The 14,371-nt window shown below is 51.9% G+C and overlaps 3 protein-coding genes across 3 annotated transcripts; 1 reads left to right on the plus strand and 2 right to left on the minus strand.

Annotated features, from left to right (window-relative positions):
* Window positions 1-682: 682 nt before the first annotated feature.
* On the minus strand, window positions 683-1,591 carry B0I36DRAFT_377825 (serine threonine-protein kinase hal4 sat4; the record flags this gene model as incomplete). Its single annotated transcript, XM_046160599.1, has 2 exons — window positions 683-813; window positions 901-1,591. 2 exons carry the CDS (start codon window positions 1,589-1,591, stop codon window positions 683-685), a joined length of 822 nt encoding a protein of 273 aa, XP_046005813.1.
* Window positions 1,592-3,102: 1,511 nt separating this feature from the next.
* On the plus strand, window positions 3,103-6,122 carry B0I36DRAFT_368785 (cation transport protein-domain-containing protein; the record flags this gene model as incomplete). The annotated part of the gene is made up of 10 exons (XM_046159668.1): window positions 3,103-3,157; window positions 3,312-3,432; window positions 3,550-3,686; window positions 3,787-4,050; window positions 4,161-4,211; window positions 4,292-4,648; window positions 4,706-4,820; window positions 4,890-5,607; window positions 5,696-5,739; window positions 5,819-6,122. The coding sequence occupies 10 exons, from the start codon at window positions 3,103-3,105 to the stop codon at window positions 6,120-6,122; spliced, it is 2,166 nt and encodes a 721-aa protein (XP_046005814.1).
* A 6,958-nt stretch (window positions 6,123-13,080) lies between these two features.
* B0I36DRAFT_337013 (uncharacterized protein) lies at window positions 13,081-13,966 on the minus strand. Its single transcript, XM_046155633.1, has 3 exons — window positions 13,918-13,966; window positions 13,775-13,859; window positions 13,081-13,683 (listed from the first exon to the last, which is right to left on the minus strand). Exon 3 carries the CDS (start codon window positions 13,673-13,675, stop codon window positions 13,208-13,210), a length of 468 nt encoding a protein of 155 aa, XP_046005815.1. The 5' UTR covers window positions 13,676-13,683; window positions 13,775-13,859; window positions 13,918-13,966; the 3' UTR covers window positions 13,081-13,207.
* Window positions 13,967-14,371: the final 405 nt, after the last annotated feature.

Below are 14,371 nucleotides of genomic sequence, written 5' to 3' on the forward strand. Positions count from 1 at the left end.
CACTATTTCCTATTCCATTTGTCGAACACCTCAAGTCTCCTCGTGTCTTCTCTTCTTGGGTCAGGCCCTACAGGATTCCAGTTGTGGTAGTCTTCGACGGCATACGGAACCTCGTGTCACATTAGAGTAGTGATGGCTGCTGCGAAATGTGGACGTGAAGCAACCCTCAAGAGTCTGCAACGATCGACGTGGAGTCTCGATAGGCGGACAGAGGAAAAGAGCTAGGAGACAATAGCCTGGTCGTTCCATGCATCAGAGTAGGGTTCTCGGCATTCCCGCTGCGGTCGTTGTGACCCGATGGAAGCGACTCGTAGTGCGTTGAGATCTTGAACGTCCAAAAGAGATATGATTGACGTAAAAAGCTCGCGTGGGAAGCTGTGGAAGCCCGTCAGGGGCGGCGACTGCTTACGGCGTTCTTCATGCCTCTTTTCCGAGGGCCTTCCATGGCTGAGCAGGAGCAAGTTGAGATGACGACAGGTAATAGCGACCTAAAAGGCAGTCGAGATTGAGCTGCGTCAGCGTTCCCACACGACTGGCGAGATTTATTGACGATTCAGTACAGCACGCTTGACGTACCGCCAGCCCGCTGCAACCAATGCTCCGGCCAGGCAGCTCCATGTTTGCTTTAACATTGCCGACTTTGCAGTTCGCTCTTGGTTCTGCTCCTCCACCACGTTCTTTATTAGTGAACCTTTGTGTCACCCACACCACAGACCTGAATCCTCCTCGCCCACTCCGTCCTCAACAGCTGCGATGCTTTGATGCGTCGTTTTGCGACAGGATCCAGCATACAATACACGATGTTACGACATTCTACCTGTTCATCTTGTCAATGATATGCTCTCATAGTCAATCCTGAGTGTGCTGCTCGCGCATAACAGCGCTTCCTCCTCGTCGCACTTACCGGTTTGAGAACCTCAATGGGTAGATATCCAGCTGCCTCGCGACGCCCCTGAAGATACATGAGATAGTACTCGTCGTCCGCCTTGGCTGCTGGCCAGAGCCGCCGCCCCAGCCTCATCACCATGTACGTCACGCCGCACGCCCACACGTCGATCGCTGGGCCGTTGAGCTCGCCTCCGACATGCTGCTCTGGTGTCCGATACCGTTCGGATCCACCGGCGGCCGAGACAGGAAGGACAGCACCATCTGCTTCAGCCCGGCACCGCTGGCTGCAGCCAAAGTCGGCAATCTTGAGACGCCCATCCCGCGTGAGCAGCAGGTTCTCGGGCTTGATGTCGCAGTGCGCGATTCCAGCCGTCTCGTGCAGATACTTGACTCCAGCCATGAGCTGCACGAACAGACAATCGGCTTCTGCAATCTCTAGCACGGCGGGCGCGCGAGAGCGAATCAGCCGGTGTAGATCCCCAGCATCGCAGTACTCCATGACCTGGCTGAGTAGACTGTTGTCGGTGGTGCCGGACTGACTTCCTTGGTGGTCGTCACCACTGCCAGTACCCACAAGTTCAAACGTCTCAATCACATTTGGGTGCTGTAGTTTCTTGGCCATGTCAAACTCTCGTTGAACGCGGCGGCTGTAAGACGAGGAATCCTGGCTGGGCCGGCGCCGAAAATGTTTAACGGCAACCATCAGAGGCTTATTGCTACAGCCATCATCTACGCGCCAGAGTTCCTCTTCTCCGACTTCTGTCCCCAGCGGAGAAGTGGGCGACGACAACAGTGGCCACACCTTTGTCTTGTCGTCGATAAGTGATTGCTTGCCTTGATGATTTGGATTCCGATTGACAACACTGACGGTGCCATAGGCCCCTTGACCTATCACAACACGATCATCCTCATCGACTCCGTCTGTCGGCGAAAGCTTGTCGAGCGAGGGCTCGTAGAGGTCGTCCTCTGTTTCGAAATGGTGGTGCTCGGGCTGGAGGCTCTGCAGCTTTTGCGTCGCTCTGAGAATCAGCTTGCGAACATTGTCGAAACGGCCTTTGACCTGCACGCTCGGTGGCGGACTCTCGCCCTTGGAACTCGACACGAACGCGTGGTAGTTGTGACGATGGCCCCCTGGTAAATCAGGACTGAGCACGAACGGAATCGCCCGCTTTGAACGTGGCGCGAGAGTCATGAGGGATTCCGGATTGAAGGACTGTGACTGCCGACAACGCAAAGGCAAGACGCTATCGATGTCGAAGGGATTGCTGCATCCTCCTTGTGACTTATCTATCCTTCACAGAACGGTCTCAGCATCCTGAGATACCAGGGTAGGGCGACCCTCAAGCGCTTCAATTGCACTGGACTGGCTTGTTGACGCTGCCTTACGAATGCTTGAGCTTGGCGGCAGGACGGATCCACTCCGAAGGCAGTCCTGGCCGCCGTCATCCCGTCACGCATGCCCGCCAAGTAGTATCGATGCCACGATGCAGCACCTGCAGCAGCTCCCGTGCTAGCGAGGTCAGCCATGTCGTAGCTCCTGATCGTGCTTGGAATGTGACGAGGGACCAGCAAGCCCAGGCTGAGCGGCGACGGGACTTGGCGATTCTTGTGGCTCTTCCGTCGCGATGGCGCGGTATTGGTTGAGCACATTATGGCCTCACAGGTTCGCCGCAGTGGCTGCTGTGGACGAACCCTTTACGGAAACAGAGTCCCGGCGGGAGCGTTTCTAATTGGCTCACCACGGGATCTCCGGGAGCCTCGAGATCAGCCAACCCTTTGCCTTGTGGGGCGGGAAGCAGAAAAATAAGGCCATTCCACCGACGCTAGCAAGCTTATTTTGCAATGCCCACTGTAGGGTGGCAGAAAAAAGCAACGCCGGGCCATGTGACAAAGGACTTGGCCAGGGGTCCAAGCGGGGGCCTTTCCTGCCAGCTGTCTCAGTCTCATTCGGCCCACGAGCCGAGCAAGAGAGCAAGTACAAGTCGGCACACACTCAGCTGGGGATCCTCTCGCAGACACTGCAGAACTACTACCTTGTGATCTCGTCCGACATCTCGTGTGTCGACTTGGTCGTTTCCCTTGCTTGTTCACCGCCTTGTAGCAGCAACTCGGCTATTAGCGGCCATTACAGGTGCTTCACTTCTTGCCTTGATTGGTCGTTTCATTGCGAGTTGCATGTCGACAGCGTCCTCACTTCCTATCAGCCTCTTTCTCATGGTTTTCTCAAAGCAGTCGGTGCTGAAGCACCTCAACTTCATCACCATCCACTGTGAGTTTGTCTGACAACGATCTTTCACCATGGGTACACGTCCATACGCCTCCCCCACACGCCATGATCGGCGATTGTGACACTTCGCAGCGCATCACAGCCAGTACCTCAAAAACTCTTCAAGTAGAAATTGACAATTTTGTGTGATGCACAGATGCCTGGATCATCTTCTGCGGCCTATTAGGCCTCATTGTGCTCGCGCCCGAGGGCAACGTTGCGGCCGTCGATGCGTACTTCTTTGGCGCCAGCGCTTCAACCGAGTCTGGTCTCAATACGTGAGTTTGCCTCCACCAACAAGACCAATCATGGAATTCGCGTCTCGGGCGAGCAGTGCGAAGAGAACAACCACAGAGACGAAAAGGATACTAACGAATTGGACGGCGCTACTATAGCGTAGACGTCAAGGAGCTTCGCACGTATCAGCAGATCTTCCTCTACGTGATTCCCATCATCACAAATCTTGGCGTCATCAACATCATTGTTGTCGTGGTGCGCATTCTGTGGTTCAAGAGGAGATTTAGGGCTGTCTGTGAGTCATAATACGCCGGTCCCCAGCTCCCACGAATCATATTTGCGACGGATTTCCTTGTTATCTGCATGTTGCTCACCTTGCATCTCTTTTCACGTAGCATCCACCCTCGTCCGTCCTGAACCTAAAGGTGTCGTCTTCTCCCTGCGTAGACGCGGAGAGGACGATGTTGAAGCCCATCCTCGTCCGCTCTGTGCTCCGACCGACTCAGTTGCCGCAGATATAGAGGCACATTCCGATTTGACAAGCCGTACGGAGACCTCGACCGGGACTGGGAAGATTGCCAACACGGCGGAGACCTCAGAGAAGACCAGCAATACAGACCGTGCACTTTACATTCCGAGCCCTCGGGACCGTGATGATGGTATGCTCTACCCTTGAGCATGGCTTCACACTTTGGTCGGCTTTTGTCAGGGATATCCAGATCATAGTGTCGAGGATATGGATGGCTGATGCTCGATTTGACCATGACAGGAAAGTCCTTCATCGAGAAAGAAATCGCAGCAGGGAATGACTTCTCTGGTCGTGAGTACCAAAATTGTTCCAAAGATCATGCTGTTTACTGGCTCTACCTCTATATACTGACAATACAACAATCCGTCTAGAAAATAAGGACGACGAAGACGACCAAATCAAGCCTGTACCCCATGCCAACAACAACCGGAGACTGTCCATGTTAACCTATCGCTCGCGCGCCGGCAATAACGACGATATGCGCTTGTCCGCCGCCAAGTCTATCGAGAATGCCGCGGGCTCCATGTTCATCTTGGGTGCACGTGCGAATGACAACGGCAGACGCTCTGACGTCTCGCAACTTCCGCGACCAAACGACCTTCCTGGCTTGTCTAAGCAGGTGACCATTGGCCGCAACTCGCAATTCTACGACCTCAGCGAGGAGGACGAGGAGAAGCTTGGTGGCATCGAATATGCTGCGCTCAAGCTGCTGCTCAAGATTGTTATTGGTAAGTCGGCATGTCGTCTGGTCATAGATGGACTTGTAGAGCTAATAGGATGAAAAGGATATTACGTAGGCTTGCACCTGCTTGGAATCATTGGGCTGATACCCTGGATCCATACCGCTCCATCAAAGTACAGAGAGTACTTGATTGAGTGTGGCAACGACTTCTCGTGGTGGTATGTCGAAGTCGATCATCGAACTCATCCTTTCTGACACTTAGTCTAATACGAAACCATTGTCTGTAGGGCTATCTATTCAACCCAGACAATGATAAACAACCTGGGCTTCACTCTCACTCCTGACTCGATGATTTCGTTCCGCGACGCCACCTGGCCGATGCTGCTTATGACCTTCCTCGCGTTTGCCGGCAACACGCTTTATCCAGTCGTGCTCCGACTAGTGATCTGGATTGTGTACAGAGCCACACCTACTCACTCCCCCAACAAGATGACTCTGAAGTTCCTCCTCGACCACCCGCGCCGCTGCTACACCCTTCTCTTCCCCAGCCGACCAACCTGGATTCTCTTTGGCCTCATCGCGGCTCTTAACATCGTCGATGTGATCCTCATCATCGTGCTCGACCTCTACAACCCAACCATCACAGATCTGCCCATGGGTCCGCGGATCCTCGCCGCGCTGTTCCAAGCCGCGTCATCGCGCCATACGGGAACAGCGACAATGAACCTCGCCGAGATCAACCCGGCTGTCCAATTCTCTCTGCTCGTCATGATGTACATTGCTATTCTCCCTATCGCAATCAGCATTCGCACGTCCAACACCTACGAGGAGCAGGCCCTGGGTATCTACAGCCAGGAGCACCAGGCCCTGGACGAGTCTCGCGCGTCGAGTTACTTTATGATGCACATGCGGAACCAGCTCAGCTTCGATCTGTGGTACATCTTCCTGGGCACATTCTGTCTCTGTGTCGCGGAGTCTGAAAGGATCGCCGACAACAACGAGCCTGTGAGTACTTCCTTTCTTTTCTGACCAGCCGCCGCTGCGTGTCTAATCTCGTAAGGAAGCTCGCTAACCTCGAACTTTTCTCCAATAGGCCTTCTCCGTCTTCTCTGTCTTCTTCGAAGTCGTCTCAGCATAGTATGTCATTCACCCCCTCACTCATTCCTTAACTCCCATAATCCAGTCAAACCAACATACTGACCCCGACTCCTAATAGTGGCAACGTCGGCCTCTCCCTCGGGCACCCCACCGTCTCGACCTCGCTATGTGGGCTCTTCGGCATCTTCGGCAAAGTCGTCATCTGCGCCATGATGATCCGCGGCAGGCATCGCTGTCTGCCATACACGCTCGACCGCGCCATCATGCTGCCCGGCGAAGCGGCCCCCGGTGGCGGGGATTACGAGGACAGCGGCGCCACGCGTAGCAGGCTACGCCCGTCAATGACTCTCTCGAGGGCTTCGTCCAGGCAGGTCGCTGTCTTTGGTGAAGGTGCGGACGCGGGCAAGACGAAAGCTAGTTAGATGGATAAAGTGGCTGCCTGGTAGACATTATGGAGCATAGTGGTGGAGTGGGGAAGCGGAAAGTCGCGAACGACCATAGCATCTGTCACGTCGCGATCCCGTTTGATCTCGTTGATCTGCCTCTGACGCAGCACCGCATCGCCAAAGTGAACAGAGCGAAGGAGCAGGAGGGTGGTGTGTATGATGAGCAAAGGAGGATTAAGGATGACTGGGCGAGGGCTGTGTTTGCGCTGGTGGCGAGGGGGCAAGGTGGGGCAGGACGGGGTGCTTGGGCCGGGGAGATCACGGCCGAAATGTTGCAGGAGAGTTATAATAAGGTACGGGCGAAGCAGGGCAAGTCGTTGGATGAGGAGGCAAAGAACAGGAGTCGAAGAGCAAGGCGTAGAGAAAGGGCGGCGATGATGGAGGAAGTGCCGACTAGAACGACGCCAAGTATGATGCTGGAGGCGGAAGGAGAGGAGAAGTGGTTTGCCACGGAAAGGGTTCCGGAGAGACACGAGTCGGACACGAAGAAGAGCTCTGTAGTAGCAAAATCTCATGGTCCTATTGAAGCCGGAAAGAAGGAGAAGACGCAAGAGCAGAAAGCATCGAAAGGAGGCAAGCCTGGAAGACTTGAGGAAGCGATCCTTGCGCCCGGCTTCTACGAGAAGCACGAGGTTCTTTTAGGGCAAAGCTCTGCAGCGACGTTAGTTCGTTCTGCCCAGACGATGCAGAAAGTACGCCAAGGTGGCGAGGGACACCATAATAACAGTGGTGACGATGGAGTGGTCACCGCCCAAACACTTAGCGGAAGTCACAAGGCGCTAGTGCCGCAGCTCTCGTTAATAGCAACGCTGGAAGAGTCTGTTAATGCAGCAAAGGAGGCGGAGAGACAGGAAAGGCAAAGGATGGGGGGAGAAAAGAAAGAGAGAAAAGAAGGAAAGAAGGAAAAAGAGGAGAAACGGAAAATAATTGAAGAAGCGAAGAAAAAGAAGAAAGAGGGAAAGAAGAGAAAAAAAGCAAAGGAGAGGAAAATTAAGGAGGAGAGACAGAAACTAGCAAAGGTGGGAGGAAAGAAGGAGGAAGAGAAAAAGAGAAAAGTAGAAGAGAGGAAGATAAAGGACGGGGCAAACGAGTTAGCAAAGGGGGGGGGGGAGAAAATGGAAAAGGAGGAAAAGCTACATTCAGAGGAGGCGAGAAGGTTGGCGAAGATACAGGAGAGCGATAAGCTCGCCAGATATACCTCGGAGCACCTGGCGATGGAGTCTAAAACGAGTACTAAGCTACTCCGAAACCAAGACTCCTTGATTGAAGGGAATGTGATAGAGCAGAAAATGGATGCGAGGGAACAGAAGAGACTCGACAAGCAGATAACGAAAGCAGAAAAGAAGATGGCGAACAAGGAGCACAGGATGAGACCGATGAGGGGGATGACAAAAGCAAAGGGAAAAGAGAGGAAACTGAAGAAAGAGTTATCACAAGAAGACGGCAGGGCTAGTGGCACAGCGCCGGGGCTTCTCGGTGCTCACGGGTCTACTTTACAAGGCATGGTTCGCGAAGGATTTCACTTCAAAACAGTAGTCTTGAAAGGCGGAGGCTTCCGATGATACTTGCGGTGTTCCACTTAGTAAATCGTGTAGAAATTCTCAAAATGAACTATCACTCATGTTAATACAACTGCGGGGTCATGTTTAGGTCACCAAGTATGGCTTTGCAATTTTAAGTACCTACTTTTTTGCCCAGATTGTGTCCACCAGAGACGACACTCGAGCATTCTCCCAAGAAATTTTCCTCAAAGTGACCCCCTGCCCACAGGACCACACAACCATATGACCGCTCTAATATCCAGCGGTTCTATTCGCAGCGCTCGAAGGCGCTGCCGTGCTAAGGAACCGGCAAACATTGAGGCCAGTTGAGGCTATCGTTGACGGCGCACATTGGCCAGACCCAGACGAAACTCGTGGCGAGTACGGTGATTGGGCCGGTCCAAAGTACTGGTGTCGTAGAATCAGCAAGCCACTGGTGCTGGGCGGGGCCAATGAGCCCGCCTGTCGCTACTGCTTGTGGAGAAGCCCATGCCTGCGGAAGATTGTCGTCTTCCTCGCTGAGTGGGTGATCGAAGACGAGGCTATATCGACCCCATTGTCCGGCATTGGTCAAGTCTGATTCCGGCAACGCATCCTGGATGGACGGTAGTGTGACTCGGTTTGAAGTCATCGTGGATGATGTGGCGGCGATCAGGAGCTAGCCTCTCCAGTCGTCCTTGCAAGACTCAGGATGATATTCGTAATGGTACTGTAGCTGATGTTGATTCTGGTGGGAAAGTTGGGAAGTTCTTGGTGCCGAGGCATCTGGCGATGAAGGTTTCTTCTTTTGTTGAGTATCAGCCAACAACCGAACATCAGAGCTGACGTCGTATGATTAGCCTTACCTGCTACAATTGCATAATAATAAGTTCATCCGGAACCTGCGAGCGCTGAAAATGGATCTTGTCCAATGGGAGCCATCGTAGCCTCGTCCACTGCGGCACGTCTGAAGCTACGTATTGGTCTATGGTACCTATGTCTACAGCCGCATATGGGAGGACCAAGATGTTCTCATGTTCTAGTGCTCACTGCACGAACTCTCCGTTGCGCTCCAACTGAGAAGCTAGTCAAGTCTCTAGAAAGCCTTACACGGCACTATGCGCTACCGAATCATGGGATCGTTCTGTGCAGGGGTGGACTGGGCTGAATTTTGATAGACAGCTAATGCATGTCACGAGACATCACGCGACTCGATACCAAAGAACGCTGCGCGTCGGGTTAGACTTGTCGAAGCTCTAGCTCAGAGTACCCTCCCATGCACCGATCTTCTCAACATGGAACAAACTACGAATACGTGATCCTTCTTAGGTGGGGCAGTATGATAGTCCACCTTAAGACCCATTAGGGGGTGTGTCTACTCTTACCCCTGCACCCGGAATGCCAGAATCGGTGCAGTCAGAAATAGAGTACCGAGGTGCGGACCCGTGAAGACTAGGACCGTCAGAAATGGAGGGAGGCTGGGCAGTCGACCTCGCTGAACAGGGTGCGCTGGAGGCAGTCCGCGAGCCATTATGACGAACCAATACTAGTGGTGTCTTTTTGAGCTTATAGAGTGCTGGCTACAGTTAGCTACAGACACCCAACTTTTCGCGTGTTTTTGATAATCCAGTATTAGTAGGAATTATAACTGCCGGCTGTTGTCAAGTCGACCCCCTGGTAGATATCTCCACCTTGAATATGTCTCTCTCTTGCTCGTAAGGTGCCCTTCTCAGCCTGGTGCCCGTGTTGGTGTGAAAGGCTGCCTGTAAACTTAGCTAATGCTTTCCAAAAACATATGAGCGGCCTGGCCGGCATTCGCGTCTTCCACGCTTTGCTCGGCGTGCTTCCGGGATGGTCTTTCAATTCTTCGGCCGTGCTTGACAATAACAGGGGTTATCATTACGAGCTATGCACTGTCTAGCGAGGAACCTCAACCAAGATTCGAGGCAGAACGCGCGCTTTAGCAGGCGCTGGCACGAGAGCATAGCAGCAATACTGCAAAGATAGACAGAGAGTTAAAGGCTAAGTGTCATCACGGGAAAAATCTATCCTTAATCGAAAATGGAAGTATGCGCATCAGTTAATGATTTTTCAGCTTAGCATTTGATCTACATTCATAATCAGTAAATTGACGACTAGAATTCAGACACTATCCAGTGCATATTCCGCTCTCTATTACGTGCTGGTTGGATTTAGGTTCATAACCTCTTGCTGCGCGGATATTAGCATTAAGCTTGCGTAGCTGAGTTTGGTACTAACGAATTCCAAGCTCCGTGCAACAACACGACGATCATTTCGAGGCCGAGAGCTCGTTCTTAAATCTTTGCTCTGCATTTTACGTAGCAGCCTCTTGTTAGGATGTAGACCAGTCGCGGCCCATGAAGGATGGCTTTCCGGGTTGAGTACAAATGAAATATCCATGCGACGGTCTCGAGTCCAACGTTTGGGATTCAGGCAAAGCGGAGACGCGAGATGTTCCATTGCATTTGTTTGTAGACACGACAAGAGGACTTACTGGGAGCCGAGGAGCTACTCTTATACTCGACGGGTGTAAGACTGCGCACCCGATAAACTTGACGAATGATGAAGGAGCAGTCTACAACCAGACCTCACGTGTAACTGCACCAAGAATGGCTCTTCCAGGCGAACGTATCGCGAGCGCTGTCTCGGGAATGAAAAGAACTTCTAGGCGCCATAGATAGCTGAGTGTGCTTGGGGATGGCAGGACATTTAATATCGGACGTAGCATCCGCTATAGATATGAGCTGAAAAGACCGTTGCAGCAGCTGATGTACCGGTCCCAGCCATGATTCTCGGTCGCCATATATCGATACCCGTCGAAATGGCTCAAGCTATCCAGAGGAGAGAGAGAGTTCTTTCTAGTAGCAATCCACCCTCTTACACATGGTCAATGCATACTTGAGATCCTCTTATCCAGCATCTTTTGTCCATGATCAGGACCAGCTGGCCCAAAGAGGTACTGGACTTGTGCAGCCTCTTTCTACTCGTGCTAACCGTGCTAGTCTGAGCAAGATGAGATGACGGACTTAACTAACCTTTGCGAGTATTTATTCGAATCTGGGTTTACCCTTGGCTGTGTCGATCTGAATCTGCCTTTTCTCGCAAGGTTTCGAAGCTGGACTGTCTTCGAGAATTTTATCCTAGCACGAAAGCACCGAGCTATTGGGCTTATACTCGGCCTTTGCGCCATGGACGATCTGTTGCTCGACTGTGTGAGCCAGTCGGTTTGTACAGCAGATGCGCTTCAAGGCATGTCGCTGTTTAATAAGCCATTGTGGGCAGATTACCATCCCGACTGGCAATTTTATGAGACGGGAGGCTACGACGGGTCTTCTATTTGTGCAAATTGTGTCTTTGAAGGAGCCCAGACGGGACAGTTGGTGTTGTCAACATCGTCGTTAGCTAGCTTTTGAGTAAACGCCAAGATAGCTAGCGTGTACGGCGTCAACGGCGATAAATGGACGCACTTCTGATATAAGTCTTGGTAGGGCGGTCCCGTCTATTTGTTTAGGATCTCGAGAAGAAACACAGCTCCCATGACCTCAGTGAAACAGCACTACACTAACGCCAGTATTGTGCGGAGATCTACAAACCATAGCTGTGGATGCACTGAGGAATCTTTCGCGCCGAGCTCATCTATCTCAAAGTTGCTCCAGGAGGGGTACTCCTTAGAGAACAATAGCGAGGCTCGCGCTTACTGGCGCGATGAGTGCCCCTTGCACAAAGCTCATTTTTTAGATAAGACTCTTCACAGACTTCACAGAACGACCGAGAAATCAGACCAAGTGCAGTATCTGGCTTGCTTCCGTCATATCATCGGCAGCCGTCCATACTTCGTTCAAAAGGGGGAATATGAGCCGTGGCTGGCATTGGTTTGGAAGTGGTGTACGGTCGTTATCGAGGGATTTTCGCACATACCGCATGTGTCTTCATTGCTAATGACTCAAGCTGTTCAAGTTGCCAGCAATATTGAAGGTCCAGTCTTGAAAGCGGCATACTCTCACTTATTGAGCTGGCTTTCGCGATACCGGGGACAGGACGGCTCAATGGGCCCAGAGTACGAGAACCTAGCGACCACAGACATCCATCACCTGGACCCAAAGGTTTTCTTTTTCAGTCACTTGTGTCATTGCACAGGGAGCAGTTTTGCGTCGTCGAAAACCGTGGGGTTCACGCATGCTGGGATGCCATGGCAGATTCGTGTCCTTCTGGGGCTTTCGCTTATCCCTATCAATGAAACAGCACAGTAGTAGACCTTTACTGTAGACATTAGCTCAAGCAGTCACTTCTCCACTCTTATACAACTTTCTTCAGCATAGTTATGTTCGGACTTCTTTTTGGTAAGTATGGCTGGTAGCTGTTCGTATTCGATTGGCTCGTTCTTTCCCTTTTGAGATCTTTTCCTGACGACGACCGAAGTGTTCTTGAATGGACAAGTTGAAGGTTCGCATGGATAAAAGGATGCCAGCTCGCTACAGCTTTGACAAAGGAGAGATTAGACGATTGTTCGTATTAGGTCATCTGATTTAGTGCTAGTCCTTCTCACATCTAGATACCCGCGTGCATGACCTGCCCTTGTCCTTGGCCCGATCTTGCGACCTGTTGGTCGGGTCGTCACACTACGGGCTCCAACTCCTAACGAGGGGTTCGCCGACATACCCGCCCTTTGGGTTTCTAAGACGCCCAATAACCCGACGGAGGCGAGCTCGCAGTCTGATTTTATCAAAGGCCGAATCGCCCGTCATTAGAATAGCTCTCCGAATTCGATTTACGAGGCTGTTGACCAGTTCTCGAAGGGGGCGCAAGGAATCATGTACAAGACGGCATGGACGAAGTCGGAGATCATGATCCTACGAGGGGAGATCGAGGCCCTTAGTAAGCGTCGTAGGTCCAAAAAAAAAAACGAGGAGGGAGCCTGACTCTAGCCGAGGGACAGGACATACAGAACTAGAAGGACGTGGAGGTCCAGATCAAGGAGGAAACGCGACGGAGTAGTGGTCGGAAGTAGAGGACTAAACTGAAGGAACGGTGTTGTGGTATATGTAGCCAGCCCGGACACAACGCCCGCATATGTAAGGTAGATGTGGAAACGTCTTAGGAAGACGATTCCGATTGATTTCAATTGATTTTCTGGCGCTATGATTGACCTTGCTGGGATTGTTGTCGCGTGGTCGTTATGGAGTGTCCAGCTCACGTGTTTGTCCAGCTCACTTGTGGAGTACGTTACTACCGAGACGTACGGCACCTTCACGCACCCAGTTTGTACGTAGATTCTTCTCCATCTTGATGGTAAACAGCATAGGGACTAGTCAGTGGAATCAACTCGCTAGAGGCCTTTTACACGACGTATAGGGTAAAAGAGATTCAATCTGTCATCCACACAAAGTTTGGAGTGCTTGCAAACCGCCGGTCCAGCCAGCAATTGGATTTTGACGCTATATGTGCTATGACCATATCTCTTAAATCACGCACACCAGCCAACTTCTCCTCCCCTCACGGTCGTGCGTCAAGTAGGACATTTCAGCACCTAGTCAATGCGGTGCTCCCGGTATCGCAAAACCTCCGCCGGTCACTTGATCCACCGACCGTTCCCGTGCAGTCTTGGTTCAGACCATCTAGAACACTTGGCTCTCCCGAGTCAACCCGGATCAACATATCCACACAGCCGCGTGTCAGGGTTCCCGTGAAAATACCATTGGTCTCGCTCTCAGCGATAGTGAAAGTATCACCAGCTGTAGTGAGAGAGGTGGGGAACTCATAGGTGCAGCCGTTGCGCTCACCGTTAGCTCTCGCCCAGGTCAATTGGCAGTTCACGCCGTTGTGATCGAAGTTGAAGGTGGCAGAACCACTGGGATCCGTTCCGATGTCGGCTTGCCTAGGCATGCCTGCAGTGAACCCATCACTGTTTAGAGGTCTGATAGTATCTGCTGTGGCCAGTCCGACGGAAATAATGACGCAAGCTAGCTCGAGAATTGCCTTGGTACGCATGATTGGGGCTATGAAAGCACCGTTAGTCACCTTGGCTAAGACTGCAGAGGATAGGAAAGCATGTAGAGGACGGAGTAAGCCTAAGGAAGGAAGCCGCACCTTTTGATAAGAGAAGTTGGCGCGGGGCAGATACTAAGACGGTAAATAAAGAATGGTGGGATCTATCAGAGGCTAGCAAATATTACTAAAGTAGAGTTTGTTATGAAAAGTGGAGGGAGAAGGGAAGTGAAACGCCGGCCCACCTCGTGAAGACTCAGACCTTGAGCGAAGATTGAAGTGCCGGATGTCTCTGAAGGAGTGAAGAAAGACGAAGGCTCAGAGATAAGTCGCATATTTATATATATGGCGATGGCTAATTGTGTTGAATGCTCCGGTAAACTGACGAAAGTATTCAGTGCCAGAATCCGGGGTCCTGAAACTGAAACTGCTAAGCCAATTCATGAAACCCCTTCTGTGACGCCGAAAGCTCAAAGAAATTGAAGGATGCCTGGCCAAGTAGAACGTATGCAACACTCCCGAGCTCCCCTAAAGCATTGCCAAACGCCCCAAACATCGTTAAACTCGATAGCACTTTGCGTTGGAACAGGTGATCTACAGGGTCCTGTCTCAGCCCCAGGTCTAGGAATCCTTGGCAGAACTTAGCCCGAACCTAAACTCGGCCTACTACCCCAACTTATTCGCGGAACCTTATGCTGG

This window comes from Microdochium trichocladiopsis (genome assembly GCF_020744255.1).
Source record: "Microdochium trichocladiopsis strain MPI-CAGE-CH-0230 chromosome Unknown B0I36scaffold_12, whole genome shotgun sequence".
Classification (NCBI taxonomy): domain Eukaryota; kingdom Fungi; phylum Ascomycota; class Sordariomycetes; order Xylariales; family Microdochiaceae; genus Microdochium; species Microdochium trichocladiopsis.

Bases quoted from the DNA above. Each gene is read 5' to 3' on its own strand.
- B0I36DRAFT_337013 (XM_046155633.1), bottom strand. From the start codon at position 13,675: ATGCGTACCAAGGCAATTCTCGAGCTAGCTTGCGTCATTATTTCCGTC.